Genomic DNA, 25,845 nt, shown 5'->3' with positions numbered 1-25,845 from the left:
GGCTGTCCCTGGCCCTGGGCAGAGGAGGGCTGGGAGGTGAGGGTGGGGAGCATGGCTCTGGGCCATAGGAAGGCCCAATGTGAACAGCCCAGGATGGAGCCTGGCACAATTGAGGTGGGATGTCAGAAAGCCTTGAAGGGCACCTGTTCCATGTCACCCTGTGGGCTCAGTTCTGTGGAGGAGAAAGGCTGAATACACCATCCCTATGACCAGGGAGCCTGTGCTTTCTCTAGAACAGAAGACATCTGCAAAAAGATAGATCTCAGCCCAGGGTGGCATGGGCTAGAGGCCAGGCAGTGACAGCACTGTCAGGCAGCATGACACACTCATGACTGTGATACCCAGTCTCATGCCCAGCCCCATCTCATCATGGAGAAAGTGTCTGGGGATTCCAGTGGAGCCTTCCAAGGCCAGGGTGAGGAACAGGGTCTGAAATGGCCTCCCTACTGGTTCTTTCTGCTGGGAGCCCACATTGTGCCTCTCCTGGCCCCCGCTTCCCACATCTGTGAGTCGACTGGTCTAGTTGTGGAGCCAATTGAAGAAGCTGGCTTCAGAACAGTAGAAGGTTTCCTCCCCGAGTAGCTGGCATCTTCCAGCTCCTTGGAGCCATCCAGGCTGTGGAAGCCCATGTGCCTGGTACTTCAGGCACTGGGGACTCAGCTCATGCTGAGCTAGGTACAGCCTTGGATCTTCCCCCCGCAGGTGGCCTAGGTTACATAGAGGACACAGGCACCGGGTAAGGTTGAGTCCCCACTCACTTGGCCATGCATCAAGTTCAATAGAAGCTGAAAGGAAACTAGGCCTACTGCCTGAGAAGCCTGGGAGACTGCTGTGGGCTGTCTTCCTAGAATCAAGGGACCAGCAAACATTCTTATTCCCCCGAGCATTTGGCTTTGCCTGGCGGATCCCGCACTGCACAGGCGGCCTGCAGTGATCTGGATTCTGGCCTCAGGATTTCTGGACAATGACAGGTGTTTCTTGTATAAATGAGGTTGGGGGTGGCAGGCTGGAATGAGGCCTAGGTGTTGTGAAGGTGAGGGGTATTAGCCTGACCACCCCACCCAGAATACTCTCACCCTCTCTGGTGGAGGTGAACCACCCAATATAGGTACTCAGATGCCGGTCTGCATTCCTCTTCCAGGACTCCTTTATTGTTCCCTGCTACCATCCGTCACTCCTTGGCCTCGACCTGTGGCGCAGAACCAGGCTCTGTGATAGGATACCCGGTTTGGAAATGGCTTGGAACACACACAGACACATATACTGCAAAATTTAGTCTGGGTGTCCTTTTCTCTCACACTCTTCCAAAGCATTTCTACCATCAGCTTCTAATCCTTCTAACTGGCCTTCCCCTTCTCTGTCCAGACCACAGGAGTTAGTCTCTGAGGCAAGGCACAGCAGTTTTCTGGCTTCTATCATGGCCCTGGGTTCCCTACTCAGCCCCTGCATCTTCCTTAACAAACCTGTTTTCAGTCTCTCTTCTATGCCTCTGAAAGAGGGACCCATGCTATAAAGGGTCCCCTCTTCTCCCACCCCACATATTCTCTTCAAAAATCCAGAAACTGCAGATCTTATTGTTGCTATAGAAACAGATGCTTGGCAAATATGAAGTTGGATGGAAGGGCTGGTTTTGGCTGTGGAACTGCTTCCAGCTCATTTGGGGAGGAGAAAAAGGAGGCAGGCAGCATTGGCAGAAGAGCCCACAAATCAGAAGATGCTGATGATTATGTATATATTGTTAATACATTGGTGTATATTGGGTACAACATGGACTCTGCAGCTGGACTCCTGGGTTCAAATCCTGACTGTTTACTAAGCTGTGTGACCTTGGGCAAATTATTTAATTTCTCTGTGCCTCACTTTCCTCACCTGTAAAATACTACTACTACTACTACTACTACTACTACTACTACTACTACTACTACTTTCTTGTAAGGTTATTTTAAGGATTCAACTAATCATTACACACAAGTCACTTAGAATAGCATTATCGTCATCATTAATCTGTCTGTAAGGTGCTGGGAGGTACTTGGTGCCTGGGAGCCTGATGGGCCATCTGTCCAGGAATGCCACAGGCCTGTTAATGACTCAGCTCTGCTGATGGTGGTGGGGGGCTGAAGGGGGCACAGTACAGGGCACTTTACTCTCGTCTCCAGAATGGTGCTTTTCCCCAAAGGGCCTCCAAGTGAAGATGGGGAAATAAGACCCAGATCAGTCCCCAGGTTGACTCAGGGCCACATGGCAGCCTCAGAGTTTATCCAAACTAGCCTGTAGTTCAATGCATCTTTAAAATTGTGCTCCTTTTCCCATGAATGCCTCCAGTCAAATTCTTGTCCGATGCCAGCAACTTCGGAATACCAGGCTTCTTTCTACCTGTTTGTTTTCCAGTTAAACAGACTTCACTTTTTTGTGGTCTCTCCACAACTTATTTTGTTTCTTCACGCCCATCTTGCATCTGGATTAGGGCTAAACAGGAACTGAGGACAGAATGGAGGCACAGAACAGAGAGGCAGCCCTGACCTACAATTTCCTGGGTCTATTTTCTGCTCCTTTACCACACATATGAGCTCACCCAGACTCTCCCACCTGGATTTTCTAAGTAAAACCTTTCATATTAAGTGCCTGTGAGAGACTGTGGTAGCTGTCAGACCCATGTCCTGTTCCCTTATTCCTCCATGGATCCAGGGCTTGGGGAGCTTGCTTGAGCCTCTCTAGCCTGGCGGGCATGCCCTAAAGTCCTTTCTCTGCCATGTCCTCCTCCTTACCTTCTTCAGTTGGTTCATCTAGTGAGTGACACAGGGAGATGTCCAGTTATGGTCCCCATTGCTCCGTGGGCAGAACTCCTGGCATGCTGCTCAGAATGAAGCTTTATTGGCCTTATTTGCCCTTGAAAACTCAGGGTTCTGCTGGGACATTTCTCTCTGGGAGCACTCACATCAGATGAGTCCGGCAGCGGGTGGTGCGGGGAAGCCCTCAGGCCACTACATTCCAGATGTCTTACCCATGCATGGTCCAGAGACTCTGTAGAAACAAGGAACGATTGTGTGGCACCAAGGGGCTTTCTCCCAGGCCTGGGATGCCTTGGAGTGGGGGCTGGCTTCCATTCAGCTTTGCCTTTTCAGCCCCTCTGCATCTGGCTTCTGTTCCCTGGCTAGTTGTTATATTGTGGCTAAACTGTGTCCCCTTACTCCACTTCTTTCTGAGGCCCAGGGTTCAGGGCAAGGTACACAGGGACTGGACAGGAGCCTAAGCATAATCTAGGGCAGGGGTAGGAGAGAACAGCAGGTGGTCAGGGGGCAACACCTGACAGAGTCTTTGGACAGGATGACCAGGACAAGCTGAAAGGGGGCTCTCTCGATCAGACCTGTCTGACAGGAGGCTCTGCCAAAACAGGTATGTTCAGGGCAGCCCGGTGGCTCAGCGGTTTAGCGCTGCCTTCAGCCCAGGGTCTGATCCTGGGGACCTGGGATTGAGTCCCACGTGGGACTCCCCGCATGGAGCCTGCTTCTCCCTCTGCCTGTGTCTCTGCCTCTCTCTCTCTCTATGTCTCTCATGAAAAAAAAAAAAAAAGATATGTTCAGCAGTCCTTGCTTTCCAACCTGGTAGCCATTAGCCACCACAGGTGGCTTTTGAGCACTTGAAATGTGATTGGCATGACTGAGGGAGTGAATCTTAAAAAAAAAAAAAATTTTTTTGTTTTAATTTAATCAGAAGTATTCCCATTGTTTCAATTTAACTTAAATTTAAGTAGCCACATGTGGCTCGGGCCTACCGCATTGAACAGTGCAGCTTCAGATAGTTCTCAGAAAACAATGGTGGGGTGCTCTTGAAGGCTTCTCTCCTCTTGCAGCCCTCCTGGTGAGGCTGGGGATGGTGGCATTTTTCCCTTCCTCTCAGGAAGGAAGGCTTGTCCTCTTTGGCAATTTCTACACTTCAGCAGCTCTGGAATCCTGATGCCCCAGGGCCAACAGGTCCCTGGCTGTGAGCCACCACAACTGGGGCAGTGCTTCCCCACCTTGCCAAGCATGTTTTCTGCCCAGCTCTGTAACACACAGGTGCTCACATGCCCCAGTGGATTTGGCCAAGGCTGGTAATGTGGAGGTGGTAGGTTGGTAGGAAAGAAGCTTTTGCTTCATTCCTCCTACTTCTATGGAGATTGAATTTGAGCTTTATTTTTACTTTAAAGGGTTCTAGAAACAGGCTTAAAAAAAAGGCCTCCAGAGGTGAACACACAGATCCTCAAACTATGTATCAAGTGTCCAGTGTTTGGAGGAACCTGAGGCTTGTCTGAAGCAGCCTCCCTGGCGCTGAGAATAAGCACCATGTGTTTCCATCTCTCATACCCGGGAAGACCTTCCTGATGTTTTATTTAAATCTGTGTGGCCAACCCTTAAACTGGCTTTCCTTTTTTTTCTTCTGTGGAAATAGAAAAGAGTTGTCATTTATGTGAAAAAGAGAACAATAGTTCATTATGCTTATTCTCTCAGCCTGCCGAGGGGGTTGGGGATGGGAATATTGTGTATGTGGTACATTTGGTAGACTCAGGGGTGAACCAAGTTTGGGTAGGATTTGGGCAGCGGTATGGAGGATTTTGTCAAGGCAGGCGCTTGGCTTTGGGCCTCGTGGTAGCTTGGCAAAGCAGAGGCAATGTGGAAATCCCCAGGGACCCTGAGGAAATCCCCCGAAGCCGAGAGTCTGGGGAGTAGCAGACCTACTGCAGTGGGCTCTGCAGGCAGCCAGGTCCGACTGTGAGGGGACAGACCTGGTCTTAGCAGAAAGGACAAGCCCACATGCACGTGGGCTCTGTCACCGGGGTCTGAGCAAAGCTTTGGGAGGGCTACGGCAGGGGCTGGCGGAGTGCCGAGACCTAACCTCAGTGACAGAGAGGGTGGTGATCGGGGCTGCCCCTCCCCTGACTTTCCTAGACTGCTGGTCCCAGACCTCGCCCCCCAGCACACCGGTTTAAAGCGTCGCGTCCCCGGAGTCTTCTGTTTATGCACGTACTCATTCATTCATCCATCCATTTTATTCCATCAGTGAGCCAGCTGACTGAGTGCCCACTACATGCAGGGGCCGTTCTGGGTCTTGCGGATGGAGCGGTGATTAAACAAAGGCGGCGCCGCGCTCTGCCCGGCCGCCCCGACCGTACCCTTCCAGGATAAAGCGAGAGGCCATCTTGCCGCCGCAGCCCCCTCAGTCTCGAGCTCCGGGGGGACGCCTCTCGGGGGCGTGGCCTGGACGCCTGCCCCGCTGAGGTGAAATCCCGCGGCTCGGGCGGCCAGGGCGGGCGAGAAGGGAGCGGCCGCCCTCTGCCGGGCTGCCGAGGCGCTGCAGGGCGGGTGCGCCCTGCGGCTCCGGGCGCACTGCGCATGTGCGGGAGCTGGCCCTCCCCGGCTCCGCCCCTCCCCGGCTCCGCCCCTGCGCCTCCCGGCAGGTGGGCTGGGCCTGGAAGCGCAGGCGGGGCTGGGGCTGGGGCCCGGGGCCCACCCGGCTCCCCCCCCCCCCCCCCCCCCGGCTCCCCCCCCCCAACTCCCGCCCCGCCGGCCGCGGAGACCGCCTGGAGGGCAGCAGTGTCTGGACCCAGACCTGGGTCCCAGGGACCCAGACCCTTGCCCTTTTCACCACCTCATTGAAACAATGCATGGCCCCTAGCTTCCGTAAATTCTGTTAATGACAGTTTGTACATTGCAAATTAGTCCTAATACAAGCACTGTGGGATAGTGTTTATGAACCTTTTCTTTCTTTTTAACGGAGTTTTGAATTAAAGAGGAACTAGAGAGATAAGGTCAGATATTCTTTTAAGATGTCAAGTAGAACACCAGGCTCAGTGTTTTCCAAGCTATCTTCTAAATCAGTCTCCATCTGACATTCCTGTTTTAGATAGTGGCTTCAGATTCTTCTCTTGAAATCTTGACAGCTTGAAACGTTGGAGGCTTTACATCTTCTTCCTAACCCCACCCTTCGACTTCCGTGCCCATTTCCCAGCCTCCCCGCTTAGTTGCTGAGTCTCTGTCTTGCATCACCCACTGTCTCTTCCCCACCATCAGCATACAGGAGATACCAACCCCGCTCCCATCCGTCCTCTGGCCATCTCCTTGACTTTCAGCTTCTAGCCTCTTTTGCTTCCCAGCATCCTTTTGTTAGATCAGCATTCCTAAAGCTATGGTTTAATCATGTCCCTTCATTGTCCAGAAGCCTGCTGTGACCCCCACTGTTTTCCAGGCAGGAGGGAGAGTGGAAGGAGCAGGGCTCTGGAGTCAGAATGACTAGTGTCCTAACTGGTCTTGCCAATCACTATCTATGTGGTTTCGGGCAAGTCGTTTAACCTCTGTAAGCCTGTTTCCCAGACCATGATTCCTCTTTTGCAGCACTCACCTCCCAGAGTTTTGTGAGGAAAACAAGCAGCACGATCCCTGACTCCAGCCCTGACTCGTGGCTAGTGCTCAGAATGTGCCTGCTTTGTGCTTAGGCTGCTTACCTCCCTTTTTTCCTTAGGTACAACCCTTTCAATTGCAAGTGACAGAGCCCAGCTGACCTGTTTTTTTTTTTTTAATTTTTTTTTAATTTTTATTTATGATGGTCACAGAGAGAGAGAGAGAGGCAGAGACACAGGCAGAGGGAGAAGCAGGCTGCATGCACTGGGAGCCCGATGTGGGATTCGATCCCGGGTCTCCAGGATCGCGCCCTGGGCCAAAGGCAGGCGCCAAACCGCTGCGCCACCCAGGGATCCCTGACCTGGTTTAAAAAGAAGAAATGCTTGGGGTCAAACATCTGAAACATTCAGGGGGTAGAACTGGTTGTAAGTTCAGCCTCATCTAGAACCCAGGCCTTTCCTGTCTCTCAGTTCATCTTCCATACTGGCTTGGTCCTCAGACAACTGATGACAAAATGGTACAGCACCAGGTTCAGGTCTTATGGGAGAAGTGTGACTCTTTCAGTAATCCAAAGTTTCATTCAATGGCCTCGGTACTGATTGGATCATATGCCTTCCATGAACTAGTCCCTGTAGCCTGGGGACATGACATACTTGTTGGCCAGATTCAAGTCACATGCTGGGGTAGGTCCCCAGGGAAAAAATGGGGTGCTGTAATCAGAGAATAGAGGAATGGATTGTGGGCAGCTGAAACCACACCTGTCCACTATGACACGTGGGCATTCTTGATCTGGCCCCACTTACCTTCCCAGCTTTGCCTCTCATTGTTTACCTATCTGTGTCACTTCATCCAGACTTATTGTTTGTGCTTCATGTTTCATGCTTCTATTATCTTACTCCTTTACCCTGGAATCCCCTTCTTCTCTCATCTCATTACACTTCCTTCCATTTTTCATGGCCCTAGCCCCAAGCTGCCCATAAGCTCTCTGTTTTATTCCCCAGCAGGAAAAGATTTCTGCTTCTGAATTTCCCTAGAACATTATCAGTGACCCTGTTGGAGCATGGAGCAGATCCTACACCAATTCTAATTACTTGGGTAGCTTTGTTTCTCTTCTTCCGGTCTGTATGTTTGCTGAGGTCAGAACTGTGTCCGCATCATCTTGTTTCAATCACTCGCTCATCCATCTATGGAGCACTGCCTCTGAGCAGGACCCAATGCTCTCGGTAGGTGCAGAGCACACAGACTGAACCACAGACATACAGCCTCTTCCTTGAGAAGCTCACAGTCCAGTTGTGAAGTGCCAGAAAAAGAAGCCAGCCTTGTGCTTCTCCCTGGTGCTCACCTTGAGGAATTACAGGTAACTGCTAGTTGAATATGTGAATGGCTTCACTCTTGAGAGCCTTCTGTGTAGCCCACCCATGCCCCCCTGCTTAGCCACTCTGCCTGGCCCAGTGCCAGTAACAGAGGACCTTTCACTCACCCCACACCACCAACAACCACACACACCACCACCGCAGAGTAGTCGAGGTTGTTACTCTATCTGGATACCTCTTTTTTCCCTATTGTGTTCAACACCATGTATCTCACAACAGTTACCTTTTAGGTCAGTTAGTTAAAACCAGTGGATACTTAACACCTACTGTGTGTCTAATGCTGGGGAGGGGGATGAGATTTAAAAGACATAGGAAATGGTCCCTCCTGTTCAGGGAGATAAGATTTAGACATATCACAAATAGATTACCATTCAAAACATTAGTTTATGCTGTGTAGTTGTGGCACATGCACATCAAAATTCAATAAATTCCACTTATGTTTGTGTGAGAAAAAATTTAAACATTGCATTTTGTGTATTTCTTTTATTGTAGGCTGTACATGACTATCCATGCTATGCTTTCCTGAAGATACGTAGAATATATAAAACAATGTGTGCTATACTTTGTGAGCAATTTAAGGGATTTTCAAGAGTAATTTTGGCTATATTTTACATTTGCCTTACAGGCTGACTTTAGAATCTAATCCCATTTAGTATCTATGCGCATTCCATTGTATCTAGCAAAGTGCCATATTGAGTATAAAAAACCACCATGTGTACATGGTGATATCTGGGTATAGACAGGACTGTGGTTGGTTGGTTGTTTTTTTTTTAATCTTTTTTTTAAGATTTTATTTATTCGTGACAGACACAGAGAGAAAGAGAGAGGCAGAGACACAGGCAGAGGGAGAAGCAGGCTCCATGCAGGGAGCCCGACGTGGGACTCGATCCCGGGTCTCCAGGATCATACCCCAGGCTGAAGGCGGCGCCAAACTGCTGGGCCATCGGAGCTGCCCAGGACTGTGGTTTTTGATAATAATTTAATCACTACCTACAATTTGCCAGGCCTAATGCCAGGTACTTTACATATACTGTCTTTTTTAAATTCTCACAACAACCCCAGAAGGTAGTAATAGGTATTATAAGGCAAAAAAAATGGACACCCTAAGAAGCTGAGTAACTTTCCCTTAGGTCAGGCAGCAAGATAGATGCAGAGCTGAGATCCAGGACTGGGGTGCCTGACTGCGAAGGTGTGCTCTTTGCAGTATGCCTCTGTGCAGGCCTTGGGGTTTGGGGAAGACTTCATGAGGGAGGTGACACTTGTGGACCTTGACAGATGGGAAAGTTGGGCAAGGGAGAGAGGCATTTCTTTTCCTTTTTTTTTTTTTTTTTTTTTTAAGGTTATATTTGTTCATGAGGGAGAGAGGTAGAGACACAGGCAGAGGAAAAGCAGGCTCCCCACAAAGAGCCCGATGTGGGTCTCAATCCCAGACCCTGGGAAGAGAGAAGCATTTCTAAGTCATTGGTGGTGATGAGGGCAGGGGACTGTGGGAATGTCTGCCTGAGAATGTGAGAGCACGAGGAAAAGGGAGGAAGGGGAAGGGGAAGTGTCAGGAGGCAGACCCAGGGGCCTAGGGGTGGTCTGGTTGGCTGTGGGAGTGACTGCCCAGTCCCCTGGGGTTATAGGTTGGGCTTACTTAAGACCTACTGGGGCCTGAGGCAGCACCAACCTTTGGGCAGCAGGGGGACTGGTGGTGGCTTTGTGTGACACTGAGTGGGTTGTCAGGTCTCAGGTTTCTTCTCTGAATGAAGAGGTCTGCCCTTGTCACTGAGGGAAGAAAGTGCTTTGAGATGATCTCCATCAGTAACACAAGTCAACTCAGAGACAGAATGAACAGGATCTAGTTGTCTGAATAGAAAAGAGTAGATTGACACATGGTTACTAATAATTCAGAACAAGCTTCTGAAAGTAAAGTGACACCTTGGTCACCCATAAGGGGTGCACCAGTAACTTTTCTTGGCACCAGCGTGTCGAGAAAGCCCTGGGGATGTGAAGAGCTCTGACACAGCACATGCCCCCGAAGGGCCAGACAATCTCCTTGGGATGACACACCAGTCCCTGGTCATCTTCCAGAGCACTGCTGAATGGAAGGTGAGCCTAGAAGATCCTCAGGTGACCAAGATAGAGGGCAGCAAGTCTTGGAGGGAAAACCCAGGCCCTTTACTTACAGGAGAGTAGCTCTCTGGTATTCCACTTGCTCTGCTCTGGACTTTGTTGTATCAGGCTCAGTTATCTGGTTCTCTAGCCTTTGGCAGAAACTGCTCATTAGAAGGAAGTGAGACTGTTGGGGACAGGCATGCTGACAGGTGGAGTGACAGCTGATGGGGACAAAAGAATGAAAAAGCAGATAATCCGGACACAGAGGGCATCTGGTCTTACCAACACGGGCATGGAGCGAGGTTGGCTGCAGCGCCTAGGACGGGGCTGGTGCCTGTTGAGTATGGCGAGGGGCATGGGTAGCCTGGAGCCAGGCTGGGAAGTCCAAAGTCATCACAGTGGGGATGACGGGCCCTCATTTTCATCTGTAGAGGAGGGAAATGAGGGGAATTCAAGAGAGGAAGCTCAGGAGTTTGAGATGTTTGAGATGGGTTCTGAGTGTTTTACTTAAGAAGAGAACCAACAGGGACGCCTGGGAGGTTCAGCAGTTGAGTGCCTGCCTTTGGCCCAGGGTGTGATCCTGGAGTCCCAGGATCGAGTCCCACATCGGGCTCCCTGCATGGAGCCTGCTTCTAGCTCTGCCTGTGTCTCTGCCTCCCTCTCTGTGTGTCTCTCATGAATAAATAAATAAAATCTTAAAAAAAAAATAGAAGAGAACCAACAAAATGTGTGTTTTTATGATTTATAAGTTAGTAATAGAATTTAGAAAATCACTTAAAATAGAAAATATGTTGTGCCTTAAAGGGGATAGTCTTCAGTTACCTGGAAATTTTGCTTGTGATGCTTTGCTTTTCTCTTCTACCCCATCCCCCGACAATGATCCCAGATAGATGATAATAATTAAAACTATCGAAAACTTTTTTTCCAATAAGTTTATTGAAAATTTTTGTGTTAGACACTGTTCCTAGAGCTTTGCAAGCACTAATTCCTCTAATGCCTACAATCACCCTACTGGGTAGGTACTTTCATTGCCCTCCTTGTACAGGTGAAGAACTCACAGCGCAGGGTTCAGTTGTGTAGCTTTCCGCATGGACAAGCCACGATTGAACCCAGTAGGCTGGACCTGGGAGACTCACTGTCAGCCACGGGACACCAAGAATAATTCCTTCAAAGCAGTGGTTCTCAGAATCACCTGAAGGGCTGGTTAGAGCAGAGGTGCTGGGGCCCTGATGCAGAATTTCTGATTCAGTAGGTCTGGAAGGGGGAGGGGTTGCTGGTTTGGGGACCACGTTTTGAGAACCAAACCTTTTCACTCACTGAGATTTTACCAGTCTCATACTGACCATAGAGAAGAGTTACTGGTACAGAACACTCATTTTGTAGATGAGGGCCGTTTAAGGCACAGGCCCAGGGATCATACAGCTGCGTCCTTCATCCCTTCATTCTTTCAGGCACTCAGTGACTTAACAAAGGGACCCCTCTGCTGCCTTCATATTGAACAGTTTTCAGCCTTGGCTACCTATAAGCATCACCTGGGGGAGCTTTTACAAATCCTACTGCCCAGGCTTCCCTCCCGGACCAATTAAATCAGAAACTAGGGGGAAAGGGTGGGATTTAGACATCAGTATTTCTGGAGTCCCATGATTTCAGCTGCAGCCAAGGTTGGCACCAGCGAGTCAAGAAAGCCCTGGGGATGTGAAGAGCTCTGACACAGCACATGCCCCCGAAGGGCCAGACGATCTCCCTGGGACGACACACCAGTCCCTAGAAACCAGAGGCGGGACCCCACGTCCCAATGGTCCTGTGTGGTAGGGAAGAGGCAGAGCTGGGCTTTGGTCCTCCCAGGCAGTGCTTATCAACCTTTCAACAGAGAAAGTCATACTGTTTACAAGACCTACTGGGCTCATAAGACTATCTGGGGTAACAGGCCTGGGGGATCTCCAGCCACCGTGGTTGGACACTGGTTTGGTGACAGCTCTTTTTTCAGGCCTTCCTAATATCACCTCACCCCATTCTTTTTTTTTTTTCCTGGAGAGGAAAAAAACAGGCCAGCTTCCTTTTTTCTGCAGAGCTTACAGCTTCTGAGACAGCTTCAAAAGGCCTGTCTTTTGGCTCCTCCCCATCTGCCCCCAGCTCCCATTTCAGCCTCTTGGGGGTCCCCAGCCCCAGTCTGGGCATCCCCTGGTACTAACTGAAGAGCAAGGCAAGGCCTTCTCTTCATGAGGAGCACTGGCTTTTCATGGGCAACCCTTGCTCACTGACCAGACACCCACAATTTCCTCTGCAGGGCCAAGGCCCACCCACCACACCCTCCTGTGTGCCTGTGCAGTCTCTAGCTGTGTAGGGCAAGAGGTGTATACACAGAAAGTGCAGTTGATTCTTTGCATGTCCCCAGTGTATTTCCGGCAAGGCAGCCACAGACTGATCGTGTGGGTCTCACTCTATTCCTGCCAGACGTTCCAGGATGGCTGCATGGCTGTCGTTCTGGCCCAGCGTGCAGCGGGCCCTGTATATTGGATTGGATGTGACGTTAGTGGTTTCCTTGGCCTCTGCCGCAGTAATTAGATGGCTGGGGTGAGCTTATGATTTGTGTGTTCTCAAGAACACTGTGCTGTGATTGAGTGTTCATGCATGATGGTGTGTGTGTGTGTGTGAGAGAGAGAGAGAGAGAGAGAGAACGTGCATGTGCTTGTCTTAATCCTGGCCTGTGGGGCCGGGGGCTGCAGGTCTCAAATTCCTCTGCTATTTTTAGGGGCCATATCAGCTCAGCTGTTTGGGAGCCGGGGTGTGTGTCAGTAGGAAAGCCCCACCCTCCCTGTCCCTTGCCCCTGACCCTCCAACACTGCCCGCCCCCCACCCATTGCCCCCTCACTCTCCGTGCCTCCTCTTCCCCTTCTACACATGCTGTGTTACCCTCTCCATCCCGGCATACCTGGTATCCGCAGTCCTGGAGGCCACTCACTGTCTGGGACTGGCTCTGGCCAGGGTTGGGCAGCTCAGGCTGCCAGCAGGAGGGGCCTGGGGAGAGGGAGGGGACCAGGGGCGGGGCTGAAGCCAGTGCTATTTTGAGCCACTAACGGAGCAGCATCGGAGAGGAGACTCCTTGCTCTGGGTTGCTCCAGGCCAGGCCATGCGGGTGAGTGTCCCTGTGACCCCCCACCCACCCTGGAAATGTCCCAGGCTCCTCATGCCGGTTCCTCATTTATGAAAGGAGGGGCCTTTTTGTTATTTCCCCAGATGTGGCTGAAGGAGGTGGTGGTGAAGGGGGCGCTGCCTTGGGGCCCCTCTCTGAGCTTCTTGGTGGGGAGAGAATCATCCAGTGCAGGCAACCTCCCAAAACCTCCTGGGCCTGACTCAGGACTTTGGGAGTTTTGGAGGGGGCACCATTTTCTAGACCTCCGTGTCATGGGACTGCATCAGCTTGCCCACAGGCTGTGACACGCCTTCCCCACAGACCATTGGTGCCTGAGGCCCTCATTCCTTGGAACACTCTTTTCTTCCAAGGCCTGGAAGCCCAGTACCTCATGGACCTTCGGAAGGCTCGTATTACCAGCGTAGCCCTCCACCCTTTTGCCTCCTGGTAGATGAGAAAAGGCACTATACAGGGGTCATCCCTCCAGCTGTCAGGGTGGCCAGGAGTGGACTCAGCATGGTCTCCTGCATTTCTGTGGCTCAGACACTTGGAAGAGCACAGATGGCATCTTGGGGATACCCTGACTGTCTGTAGGTCTCATTTTCAGCAGAGATTACTCTAGAGAAGTAAGTTCCTTAAAAAAGCAAGTGAGGAGAGACATAGCTGCCTCCCAGTCATTCCGTTACTCCCCCATGTCAACCCCTCCTGGCCACTGAGGGTCAGGTTTTCATCATGTCAGCAGTTGGCAGCGTGTGGGCTGGCCCAGCACGGAGGTATACTGAGAGCCTGAGTCGTGCTTGTGAGCATTTGAATCTCCCTGGGCCCCAAGACTGCCCCATCCCAGCCACAGAACTGGCGCCAATGCTGAGGTGTGTGTGGGTAGCCAGGGGTGGGGCCCGAGAATCTCCTCGCTGTGAGAGGTGCTTGCTTCCTGGTCTAGCCTCCTCCCCGCCTGATCCCCAGCCCGCAGGCCACCAGCACTAGGTCAGATTTGGGGGGTGGGGGGTGTGCGTGATGATGGCAAGGCAGATGGCAAAGGGCCCCGCAGTGGGGCAGCGAGTGTCCCCAGGGGAGGGAGGCCTCCAGCAGGTCCAGCCATTGGAGGAGGAACCCCAGGCCCGTCTGCAACCGCAGTGGCAGCAGGAAGCCATTCCAGTGCACCTGCTTCCTCTGGGCTGGCCGGCAGTGACTGTGGGCCCTCGGCCGCTTTCTCTTCCGCCCCCCGGTGGGGGAGGGCTCTCACTGGAGGCTGGACCAAAGGAGCCAGGGTGTCCCTGCCAAGCTCTTCCCCTCCTCCTCTGGCTGGCAGCATGGCCTTCAGGCCACTCCCTGCAGAGGCCTTGTTCCTTTCAAGTACCTCTGTGCAAAGCTTATTCGGGTCATGGTGGAAGGGCAGGTCATCTCTGGAAACCCCTGTGTTTCTACCCAAGCTGTTATTCTGGTGGATGACATCATACAAGTTCAGCTGTGGAGGTGAACCAGGGGAGGTGGAGGCAGGGCTTGCTTCCATCCCTTAAAGTGAGCCTGGAAGGTTCTTGCTGGAGGACAGACCTGGGTGTGAGTTCTAATTTGCGATTTGCTGTGCTGAGGGCTCGGCCAGGTCATTTCTGAGCTTCCTTTTGCTCATTTGTAAAGTGGGAATCATGCTAATATCTCCTTCAGAGAAATGTGGGGATTAAATGAGCTCATGCGTGCAGAGGATTCAGCACGGTGCCTGGCAATTAGGACATGCTCAGTAAGGGTTAGCTGTTATTACTGCTATTGCAGTTCCTTCTTCCCACCCTCCTCCTTAGACAAGTAGGTGCTGGGGCGGGGGGGGGGGGGGGGGGGGGGGGGGGGGGGCGGGGGAGGGTAGGGAAAGGGTCTCCTGGGAGCTACTCTCTGCTCCTTAGAACAGGAAAGGAGAGAGAGGATGATGCCATGCCTCTTTCTCCTCTGAATGTGCATGAGTGTTGGCAGAGGGAACAGGTGTGAGTTCCCTAATTCAGACAGCAAGATCTCTTTTTTTCCCCCTGCCCTTGGGGCTCCCTGTGTGTGGATATCTGCATGGGTATTTCCCAGTTTGGGTATTCCGTGCCTTCGGGGAGCCTAGTGAGTAGAAAGCTTGCCCTGGGGGCATTCGTGCCCCCATTCCTTCTTGCAGGGGCACGGAAGATGGTAAGTTAAGGGTGGCTGGTCCTTGCTGGTCCATGCAGTGGGTAAAACCCAGCCTGGTCTGTCCCCTGAGTGTTGGAAGCCTTCCCAGGCTGGGCATCAAAAGGTCCCTCAGCACATTTCTTGGATTTCTCCTTGTTGAGAACAAATGCTTGCAGCTATTATCTCCTCTGCTTTTTCTTTTTTATTGACTATTTAGCTATCTTTACAATAGAAATAAACAATAAGTAACAAATACATAACAAAATAAATACCAAATGTCGCTATTGTGTCTAGTTTACGCAATTTACAAGATTATGATGATCACTGTTTGCATACTATTTAGGTTTTGGTTTCTTTGATGGATATTATTTTAGGTGGAGTTTTGCCTGCATATTTGTTAGTTTAAATGGCAACATAATGGTGCATTGTATGTACCGAGGTACCATAGTTTACCTACCCCTTCCCTTTTTTTTTTTCTTTAAAGATTTTATTTATTTATTCATGAGAAACAGAGAGACAGAGAGGTAGAGACATAGGCAGAGGGAGAAGCAGGCTCCATGCAGGGAGCCCAACGTGGGACTCGATCCCAGGTCTCCAGGATCCTGCCCTGGGCTGAAGGCGGCACTAAACTGCTGAGCTACTTCCCTAATAATGCTAGGCATTTGGGTTGTTTCCAGTTTGGGGCATAGAGTGCATCATTAAAAGTCTCTGCATGGATTTGTGGGCTTTTTTTTTTTTCTCTTCCTTTCTTTAAATCAGCCCATTGCTCATATGTTTCTGAAGATGGAAGGGCTAGGGCCAGAAGATGATGCATTTTATGGCTACTGTTGCTTCCCTAAGAGCTACTCAGCAATCTCAGAGTGTCCCGCCCTCCTTTTCCACTCTACAGCATTGAGTGTTCCATCTATTTATCGTTGCTAAGTTTAGAGCGAGTATTACCTCCCTTTTTTTCCCCCTCATCCCTGGGAATCAGGATTGGCAAGTGTTATTTTCTGTAGTTTACAGTTGAGAGAAGAGACCAGATGGGAATAAGAGTTTGCCAAAGAACCCCCATTTCAGTGCTGTCATGCAGTAAATGTTTATTTATTAAGGCCCACAGTATGATGGGTGACAAAGCATCCTGTGCATGAGGAAACCACAGTCCAGGGAATGCTGTGGATGCACAAACGGCTCACATCCTGCTTGCTCGTGAATCCCAGTATGCCATTTAGTAGCTCTGGGGCCCTCAGTGAGATCCATACCCTCTAGAAAGTGGGTTTTGTGAGGATGAAATAAGGAAGCAGTGTAAAGTGCCTGCCTCTGTGACTGGCTCATAGTAAGGGTTCAGTGAACATTAGTTTCTCTTCCCTTCCCCCACAAAGAAGAGGGCAGAGAGGTACCTGGGTGGCACAGTCGATTAAGCGTCCTGACTCTTGATTTTGGCTCAGGTCCTGATTTCAAGGTCATGAGTTTGAGCCCCATGCCAGGGCTCAGCATGGAGTCTGCCTGAGTTTCTCTCTCCCTCTGCCCCTCCCCTTATGCTCTCTCTCTCTCTCACTCTCTAAAATAAATAAATAAATCTTAAAAAAAGGGGGGGGGGAGACGAGGCCAAAAGTGCCAGGGAGGGTGGTCAGAGAGGTAGTTCGAGCTTCAGAGGGACAGGATTGTGGTGGGGTCACTAGTAAACACTAGTGAACAAACACCTCACTGTCAATCCATGCTTCAGCTAGATCCAGACCTCTCCAGACCTCCTAAACATTGACAGTGACACAGTATGTTAGCCAGAGTTGGCTACTAAGGATGACCTAGCCCCTCTGACCACACATGACTAGCAAAAAAGATGGGCCTCTAAGGGAGCTTTGCAGTCAGAGCAACCTGGGTTCAAATCCAGATCTACCACTTAATAGCTTTGTGACCTAATCTCATTCCAAGTCTTTTTCTTCATCAGTAAGATGAGAATAAAAGTAATTCCTGTGTCCTGAGGCTGTTGTAAGACAGATTTAAAAATATGTGTTAGGGACGCTTTAGTGGCTCAGTGGTTGAGCATCTGCTTTTGGCTCAGGTTGTGACTCCAGGGTCCTGGGTTTGAGTCCCACATCAGGCTCCCCACAGGGAACCTGTTTCTCCCTCTGCTTATGTCTCTGCCTCTCTCTGTGTGTCTCTAATGAGTAAATAAATAAAAATCTTTAAAAATAAATAAGTAAAAATGTGTTAAATACTTTTACAGGTGTTCCATATACAGTAATTAATGATGTTGTCAGAAATGGCTGAAATCCCTAGAGAGAGCAGGTCAGCGAAGACAGGCCTTGGTTTCCTTGCTCCACAAAGCAAGTCATTCCCAGCTCTGGCAATGGCTGTGGTGAAGATGTCACTACCATCTTTGGGGCTGAGTTCCTTACCTGTTTTGCATCGGCTAAAGCTAGGTTATTTTGCATCCTAAGCAAATCTTTAAAATCTTTAAAAGCCAGTGATAAGGACAAGAGCAGAAATAGCCAGGCAATTCCTCACAAAAGCCACAGAGATAATGTCCTCTGGAGAGAACCCCACGTTTGTGTTCAGAGTGATGTTCCTAAGGAGGAGCTGGTGCAGAGGAACAGGCCCAAGTGCAAATGGCCAAGTGTCCTCACGGCCTCAGATGAATGGACCTCTCCCTGCTCCCAGGGAACTTGAGCAGGAGATCTAAGACCAAATGAGTGAAATTATTTATATCTGGCATATGACCCAAATAATAAAATAGACAAAATAATTTTCTAATTTTTCTTTTTTTTAAAGATTTTATTTATTTATTCATGAGAAACACAGAGAGAGAGAGGGGGGGGGGCAGAGACACAGGCAGAGGGAGAAGCAGGCCCCATGCAGGGAGCCCGACATGGGACTCGATCTGGGGTCTCCAGGATCACGCCCTGGACTGAAGGCAGTGCTAAACCACTGAGCCACCCGGGCTGCCCAATTTCTAATTTTTCACTGGTCATTCATGATAAGCAGTAAGAAGGATGGGCCAGTTTTGAAACTCCACTGAATTAACAGATTCTTTGCACAAAGCCTTTCCCTGGGTTGAGGCAGATTCGGCCTGTTGCTTCTCAAGAGAACCCGTTCTAATTTCTCCCCCGTAGTTGGAGTGGCTTTACAATTTTCCCACCCTCCTGCCCCTGGCCAGTAGTGGCATGTGGCAGGCAGAAGGCAATGTCGCCACAGTCCTGGAGAAGCTTTGTTAATGCCTTCACAGGCCCATAACTTTGGTTCACCCAGTTGAGGGCTAGAGTGCCTCTTCCTACCCAAACCCCTAGGGTGCAGACCTGGAAAGGACTTTAGCCATTTTCTAGACTAATCCATCCCCTAATTCTACAGGGAGGCCCAGAAAAGTGAGGTGGCTTATTCAAGGACACACAGCTTCAAGGGCAGGACGTTCTATGTTCTATAACCCACCTGGCCATCTCTTTCCTCCTATGTTTTATTCCTTACTCCTTCTCTGACCTTTTGAACTTTGCTATCTGCCTCCCTCCCCAGTTCCTCCCTCCTGTCACCTGTCGCCCACAGTGTTTGTCCCAGCAGGTCGTGACCTTTAGGAAGACTCCGATTCCCTGAGCGACCCTGCCCACCCCCGTGTCTTCTCTGACCCAGAGTGCAGGCTACCTTCGGCGCAATGGCCTTTTCATCAAGGTTCGCCTTCTGGGAGCAAAAGGAAAGTTGGGTCTCAAAATCCTTGTGCTTTTCTGATGTGCTTGGCATGGTCTGTGCAGGCAGGAGTCTGGCTTGTGGGCCAGGGGGTTCTGGGAGCTAAAGACGGCGCATGTGTGTGGATCTGGGGGCCAGGGAGGATGACCAGGGGGGCTGGTGAACTCACTCTTCTTCCTCGATGGGCTGATGGGCTTCTGCGCTGAGTCATGCTCCTCCTCTGAGCTCCACTTCTGGTAAGCTGAGCTGCCTTTTGTCCCCCTGGTGCCCCTCCAAGTTAACTCCTCCACACCCTTCCCTTCCCCCTGCTGCTCTGACTCACCCTTGGGAACCTGGGCTGCTGTGGCGGTTGCCGCTGGGAATGGCTTTGGCTCTGAGGTCTCTGGAACTGGGTCTCCCCGTGTCTGGGGATGGTGGTGGGTAGAAGGAGAAGAGCCAAGAGTCAGGAGCCAGGCCAGCTAGCTGGCTGCCTGGGTTCCAGAGGGTGATTCAGACTGCAGACCTGGGCGTGCCTTTGTGCTGTGCATAGTCCCCAGCTGGGCAATGACCTATGACAGACAGAGCTTTTGGCTGGGGGCGGGGCGGGGGGGGTGTGTGGAGGGGGGCAGGAGTGGCAGTGAGTCAGCCTCAGGCTAAATCCAGAGCTGAGCTCAGAGCTGGGCCTAGTGTCCCAGGCATTTTGGGGGGCAGTCAGTGTTATCCCCAGTGCTTCACCACTTGGGCAGGACACTTGGGGTCCCAAGCTCACATCCCTGGAGGGAGCACAGAATTGGAGCTGGTGAGGGACACGGAGTGGACTTGGAATCTGGGCCATCCCTGAGCCTGAGCTAACAGCACTGCGTGCAGTAATGAGCAAGTCTGTGTGGTTTGTGAACACTTGATGTTCCCCTGACCTGTGTGCTCAGGTGCTAATGCATGGTGTGATCCTTGGGCGTGTGGGGAGGGTGCAACTATTGGACATTGGTGGGGGGCAGTAGGCACAGACCCAGACTCTGCCACTTGTCCTCGTTCCCTCTCTACCAGCCCCTCCTTTCCTTTTAATTGCTCCAATCCCAGTTTCTAAAGTAGTAGAGCCCACTCTGATGAATAATTGCCATTTCCCTCTGTCTGTAACAGTGTGAACTAACTTTGAAGCTTCGGCCCATTGAAAATAGCTCTCTAGACAAGGTGCAACTTTAAAACTTCAGCGGCCATCATGCTGGTCAGTGCCCTAGGTGCTGCTAATTAGAGATCAAAAGTAGCCAAGGACTCTGGGTACAAATAGAGAGTCCCCACCCCCACCCTGAGGTGGATAATTAACATGATCCTGGATGAATTTCTAAGGATCTTTTCCATTAGGAATCAAGAAAACCTTCCCGTGCAACTACTCCACTGTGTCTGGGGGGGGGGGGGGGGGGGCATGCTGAAGCTGAGTAGGGGTGCTCACAGACCTGCCTTTTTCCCATAGTCCTAAGTGACAGGGCAAAGAGGAGAAAAATCCACTAAGACTGTCTGAGCTTTTGGAGGGAGAGATGCCAGTGAGGGGTGGGCAGAGGACTCATTTGGATTCAGGCGTGGCCCCTTTGGGTCTGTTCTGAGCCAGTCTCAGAACTGAAGGAACCTTCAGAGCATCATCCACATGGTCTGTTCTTTTTCCAGATACAGTCTGGTGGCTGCTGTTTTCCCGACTCTGCAACTCCCCTCTGATAGGCCAGCTAGCTCATAGGCTGAGTGCAACCCCCTGGCCAGAACAGCCAGAGCTCAGGCATCTTTCCTTCCTCTACACTGTGCCCCTATAACCTTAGGGTTTCCTTCCTCAGCTGCATGGTTAGCCGTTTGGTGGGTCTGAGGTTGGCAAAACATCTGGCCTCTCCTACCTCTGCCCCGTTTCCTGCTTCCAGACGTTGCTCAGCTGTCTGGCTGAGAAAGCATTCAGGCTGTGGGCTGGGGGATGTCACAGGGGCCTAGAAGTAAGTTGGAGCCAGCCTGCTAGAGGTTGCCTGTTCAGCCTCCGTTGGCCTAGCAGGCAGGGCCCCCACACCCGGGTCAAGCCTTCCTCCACACTCATTGGGTCAGGGGGCTCTTGTTCAGATGCTTCTTCTCTGAGCTGGGAATGACTCATGGAGTTCAGCAGGAGTTGAGTTATCTGGATCTTTCTGTCCACCCTGTAACCAAGGCCATGATGGCATACTCATAAACAGCCCCAGTGGGACACGTGATGGGGACTGGCGGCAAGGGTACTTGGTTTCCCCGCTCCGTGGAGACTACTCATTCACTGGATGGTTTTGACTCTGGCACAGGATAAGTTGCCCATGTCCTTCACCACTGGTATTCCTGAACACACGGGAACTCTGCCTTCTGGGGAGGGAAGGGCCCATTGGATGTTTTCCTCCTGTGCCTTTGATGCAGAGTTTCTGCCCTGACCTGCCGTTTGACTTCCTTGTCTACTCCCTCAGGTTAAAGAGGAAGACAAAACTCTGCTGAAGCCTGGCCCTCCTGGCAAGGAGGAAGGGGCTGTAAGTGCTTCTCCGAGCCCTGTGTGCGTGTGTATGTGTGCACATGTACGTGTGCCTGGGTGGGTGTGCCTGCCAGCACTAGTCTAGTTCATAAGGCAGTTCCATGGAGCAGCAGGCATGGTGGGGTGCCCCTTCCTGTCTGGGGTGGCCAGAGGGAATGCCATTAATGAGGTAGAAAGTGCAGCATGTATGATGCCAACTTGGGGTGCATGGAGGAGATGGGAAAGCCAAGGTGCTTTGGAGACCTCCTCCAACCCCTCTCTTTAGTTCTTACCTTTAGTTCTTGCTTCCTGAACTCTTAGGTGCTAGAGAGGCCTAGGTGGGCAAACTCTTAGGTTGGGGAGCACCAAAGGAGAGCTCAGCTGTTGGGACTCCTCATTCCCCTCTGGGTGGCACAAGACCAGCACAGGGATGGATTTCACTGCAGCTGTTCTGTCTTCCCAAGACCCTGTCAGCTGCTTGGTGTGGATGACCCAGAGGCAGGCTCCGGCTGCCCGATGACCCCAGCCTCTCCCCCAGGTCATTCTGCCTTGAGATAGGGACACTGAGTAAGGCTGGACTCTTTTGAGGCAAGATAGGGGAGACAGTTCCAGAATAGCAGGTCTGAAGATGTGTAGTTTAGTAGAGGACTGCTATTAGTGCAGGGGGTGGGAGTGCCAGGGGCTCTGGGGCAGAGCTGGGTCTCAAAGCAGATCCGTGCTTCACTATCCCAGATGGTGCCTGTCCCCACTCCCCTACTTCCTTAGATGGAGGTTTGATCATCCAGACATTGTGGCTCCCACCTGATCTGTAATTAATCCCGCAAGGCTAGTTTGTGATTTCAAAGATGTGTGTTTGAGATATCTGTGGAGGGAGGGTCCTCAGAGTATCCAGATAGTTTGTGAAAAATCACAGGTGAAGTGCTTGGAAGACTTCCTGGCACACAGTAAACACTGTGTGACTGTCAAAGGTTACTGTCCTCATCGCTACCATCTTCAGCCAGGGGGGATGGGAGGAAAGCCCGAAGGGGGAGGGGGAGGAGGCCCTAGCCAGCTCCACAGTGCCCTGGCATGCCATGGAGCACTCTTGGTCCAAGAGGTAGAGGAAGAGGCACCTTTAGGTCCTCCTCTCCCCACCCCAACAGCTGAGGTGACTTGGCTCAGCTCTGCTCAGGATGTGGGGCAATCTCTCCATGTGGCAGCCAGAAGTCTGTCCACTCTGAGTGTCTTCCTGCATCCAAGCAGAGATGAAAGCCAGACTTCCAGGTCCTGGTGCCCAGGTATACCCTGGAACTAATGCTGTTGTTTTGGGGACCAGGGACTCAAGCATGGTCTATTAGTGGCAGGGCATTGCCTGACCAGCAAGGAGTCCCGAGGTTGACCTTGCTTATCTGGGCAATGTGGCTGGCTTTGCAGGAAATTCTGCCCTGCTATTAGCCAGCCTGGCTTGCCCAAGTGACTGTCCCTTGGGACCACAGACAGTTCCCACTAGTGTTGGGGGAAGTGTGAGTATGTCAGGCAAAGTGTGCCAGCATCTTCCAGCTAGGCACCCAGAGGCTGGGAGGCTGGCTGAGCCAGGGCCCCAGCTCTAGGGCAGAGTGGATCTGTGGTCACCTTAGTGCTTAACCCTCTGTGGGCCCCAGCTGCCTCCTTTTCATTCTATTACTCTGTACACATACACTTGAGAGGTTTGCTGAAGAAAAACTGCAAAGAGGCTGACAGAAAGCAGGTTGAGGTTGAAGCTTCCTAGGCCAGCACCGGGTCTCTGTAGCCCCTAGGAGTGCAGGTGATAGGGAGATAGTGGCCACAAACCAGAGGAGCAGGAGGGACAAACACTGGCACATCTTGGGGCCAGAAAGTTGTTCCCTGACCACTATTTTTACTGGGATGGATAGGTTTTGGGTCTGGCTGCCCAGAAAGCACAATGATAGACCAGGGCCACAAAGGCAGGACACACCAGAATTAGGCCTAGGATCAATGGCAGGAATTGGCTGCTTGGCCTCTCCATGCTCCATAGCTGCTGTGTTTGGGCTCCGAGGGAGTAGGCTTACCTGGATAGGGATGGTTGCTGCCCTGACATAGACCAGTAACTCTGGGCCACCTCATGGACCTCCATGTGCTGGTACCTCACAGCTTTGTGCTAAGGCTGGGGATAGAGAGAGGGTGACAGCAGTACCTGCTTGTGCTTTGTGGGATAGAGAAGCCAAACTTTTAGTTGGCAATCATCCTATCTGGAAGATGGACCAAGGGCTTCCTAGTGTAGCCTCTTTGAGCTATGGATGAATATAGGAGATCTGTTCCAGGGCTAGGTGTGAGGTCACACCTCTCACTTCCTCTGCACAGGGTGGGGCAGGGATGCAAGGGCTGATGCTAATGTCTACCTGTGTTTGTGTGACTGCAGCCAGAGGGCAGCTCAAAGGACAGCAGTGGCCCATCTAGGAGTCCTCAGCCTCCCACCAGCCCTGTACCCTCAGAGACCTCCCAGAGAGCCAAGAGCCCTGCACCCACACTCGCCATGAATGGCCCAGGGGCTGCCTCAGCAGAAAGCCCAAGTGAGGAGGCCCAAGGCCTGTCCCGGAAGAGAGTGGCAAATGCAGTTAGGAAGGTGGTGAGCAAGGTACTGCCTGGCGAGGAGCCTGGGAGTGCCAAGGAGCCTTCAAGCAGAGGGGTCAGATCCCCTGAGCACCCAGCTAGAGGCAAGAGGGGAGAAAAGGCAGTGCCTGGACCCAAGCCACCACCTCCTCCACCTCCCCCTGCTCCACCTAAGCCTGAATCAAAGAAGGAGGCAGCCAAAGATGAGCTCTCTGTGGGACTGCGGAGCCTGATGTCTCGGGGCAGGGGCAAGGACCACAAGGCCCGTGGCAGGCAGTCTCCTGGGAAGGGAGAGAAGCCCTCCAGCCAGGAGCCAGGCCCCTCAGGGAAGCCAGGCTCCCCAGCCAAGCCTGAAACCCCAGAGAAGCAGTGTTCCCCGGCCCCACCGGAAGAGCTGGCAGCCCCAGGTTCTGCTGGCCTGAAGTCGAACCTCACTGGATTACAGCAGCCCAAGTCACCAGCCTCTGACGTGCAGCAGGAGGTACCCAAGTGTGTCACTAATAACCCCCACCCCCGCCCCTGACCACCCTTGTCTGAGGGCCAGGCACCCTCGCAGCCAGCTTCCCCCTGCTCCGTCAACACGGCCGCATGTCCGAGAAGCTAGGCCTGGCCAGGTGCCAATGGCAGGGCTGCATGACTTTCCTCAACTGAGTGCCAGAGCCCATGGTGGCCTCTGCTCTGAGATGGGCACCGCTAACCAGCATGCTGCTGTTACTCGACACTCTTGCGTGGGAATGGGGTCTGTTCCCAGGCTGCATGGTGTTGGTTGGAGACTCCAGATCCCAAGTAGAGGTTCAGAGTCTTAGCAGATCAGTGCTAGGATAGAAAAAGAATTTCTGGGGTCCAGTGACCTTTGTTTACCTCCCCAGCTGCTCACCCTGTGTGGGATCTCAGCAAGGTCCCATCACTGAGCCTTCATCTGCCAAGTGGGGATGGGACAGGTCTCCAATCCCTTCTCTGAAGCCCTTGGGACCAGAAGTGTTTGGGAAGGTAGTAATTTTTGTATTTTAGAATGTCATACATAATGAGCAGCAACCTGTAACCAAACATAAATACTTTCACAGCAAAATCTATGATCACTCACACTATAGGTGGAGCAAGGGGATAGTCTACAAACAAGTTTTACCAATAAAATACTTAAGAAAAACATCTTTTGTTTTGGGGAACTTTTGGATTTTGGAATTACAAATGAGGGATAATCCGAGCTTTGAAGGGTTGCTGTGAAGATGAGGAATGGTACAGATAACGAACATTCTGAGCCCAGTCCCTGACATAGTGGGTGCTCCACGAATGGTAGCATGGATAGTGATGCTAATAACAGTGGTTTTAATGCCATCATTGCCATCACTATCTTCTTCAAGCCTGGCCAGCAGTTCCCTCTGGCAGCAGGATTTGAGGAGCCCTATGCCTGGCTGGCAAATGGGCATAGCGGGCCCCCTTTGGATCTGGGGCCCCATCTGTTCACAAAGTACCGTCTAGGTGGGACAGAAAGCTGAGAGGTAGAGGGGAGAACGTTGGAAGGTGGTGCCTATATGGCTGATCCTTTGGTCAGGGTCAGTGCTCTTCAAACTTCCCCATTTTGTGGAGCCTTCTGAGACCTCATAAAGTATGGGAGGGGAGGAGTCAAATTTCACCACTGCTTCTCCCAGGCTGTTGCATGCTCTTCTGGCTGGAAGGGCAGGGTGGAAGGGGTGGGGGTAGAGCACAGCCTACAGGCCCTCCCTGCCTGCTACCTCCTGGGATTCCTAGGGTCCCAGAACCTGCCTTATTACCTACATCATTCTTCTTGAGTTTTACAGAACTTAGAGAAAATAATGGCTGCAGCCTTCCTGGCCCTGCTGGCCTGCTCTGAATCAGGGAAATCGCCTCCTGGCACACAGGAGTTGGCAGGGGCATTTTGGCCTGATGGGCAGGCTGTGAGGGGAACTGTCAGCCCCTGAGTAGAACCCTCTAAGTAGCCAAAGAGTGTCATGTGCCTGTTCCCAGACCTAGCTGCCCTCCCTCTGGCTACCT

The 25,845-nt window shown here is 51.7% G+C and overlaps 1 protein-coding gene across 49 annotated transcripts in view; it reads left to right on the top strand.

Annotated features, from left to right (window-relative positions):
- MYO18A (myosin XVIIIA) overlaps window positions 1-25,845 on the top strand; it is a 97,299-nt gene that overhangs the window by 21,031 nt on the left and 50,423 nt on the right. For 3 of the 49 annotated variants that reach the window (XM_072747853.1, XM_072747878.1, XM_072747852.1), the window contains exons 1-4: window positions 12,917-12,980; window positions 18,645-18,775; window positions 21,204-21,262; window positions 23,642-24,313. The exons of 40 other annotated variants lie outside the window; for them this stretch is intronic. In XM_072747853.1, coding sequence (XP_072603954.1) covers window positions 18,736-18,775; window positions 21,204-21,262; window positions 23,642-24,313 — 771 coding nt within the window. In that variant the 5' untranslated portion in view covers window positions 12,917-12,980; window positions 18,645-18,735. Of the gene's footprint in view, window positions 1-3,374; window positions 3,394-12,864; window positions 12,981-18,644; window positions 18,776-19,412; window positions 19,546-21,202; window positions 21,263-23,641; window positions 24,314-25,845 lie in introns of those variants that run through there. 6 more of the 49 variants (XM_072747884.1, XM_072747859.1, XM_072747858.1 and 3 more) reach the window with 4 other exon arrangements.

This window comes from Vulpes vulpes, chromosome 2 (genome assembly GCF_048418805.1).
Source record: "Vulpes vulpes isolate BD-2025 chromosome 2, VulVul3, whole genome shotgun sequence".
NCBI lineage: Eukaryota > Metazoa > Chordata > Mammalia > Carnivora > Canidae > Vulpes > Vulpes vulpes.
The sequence above is the reverse complement of the archived record's forward strand: the minus strand, read 5'-3'. Positions and strand labels throughout refer to the sequence as shown.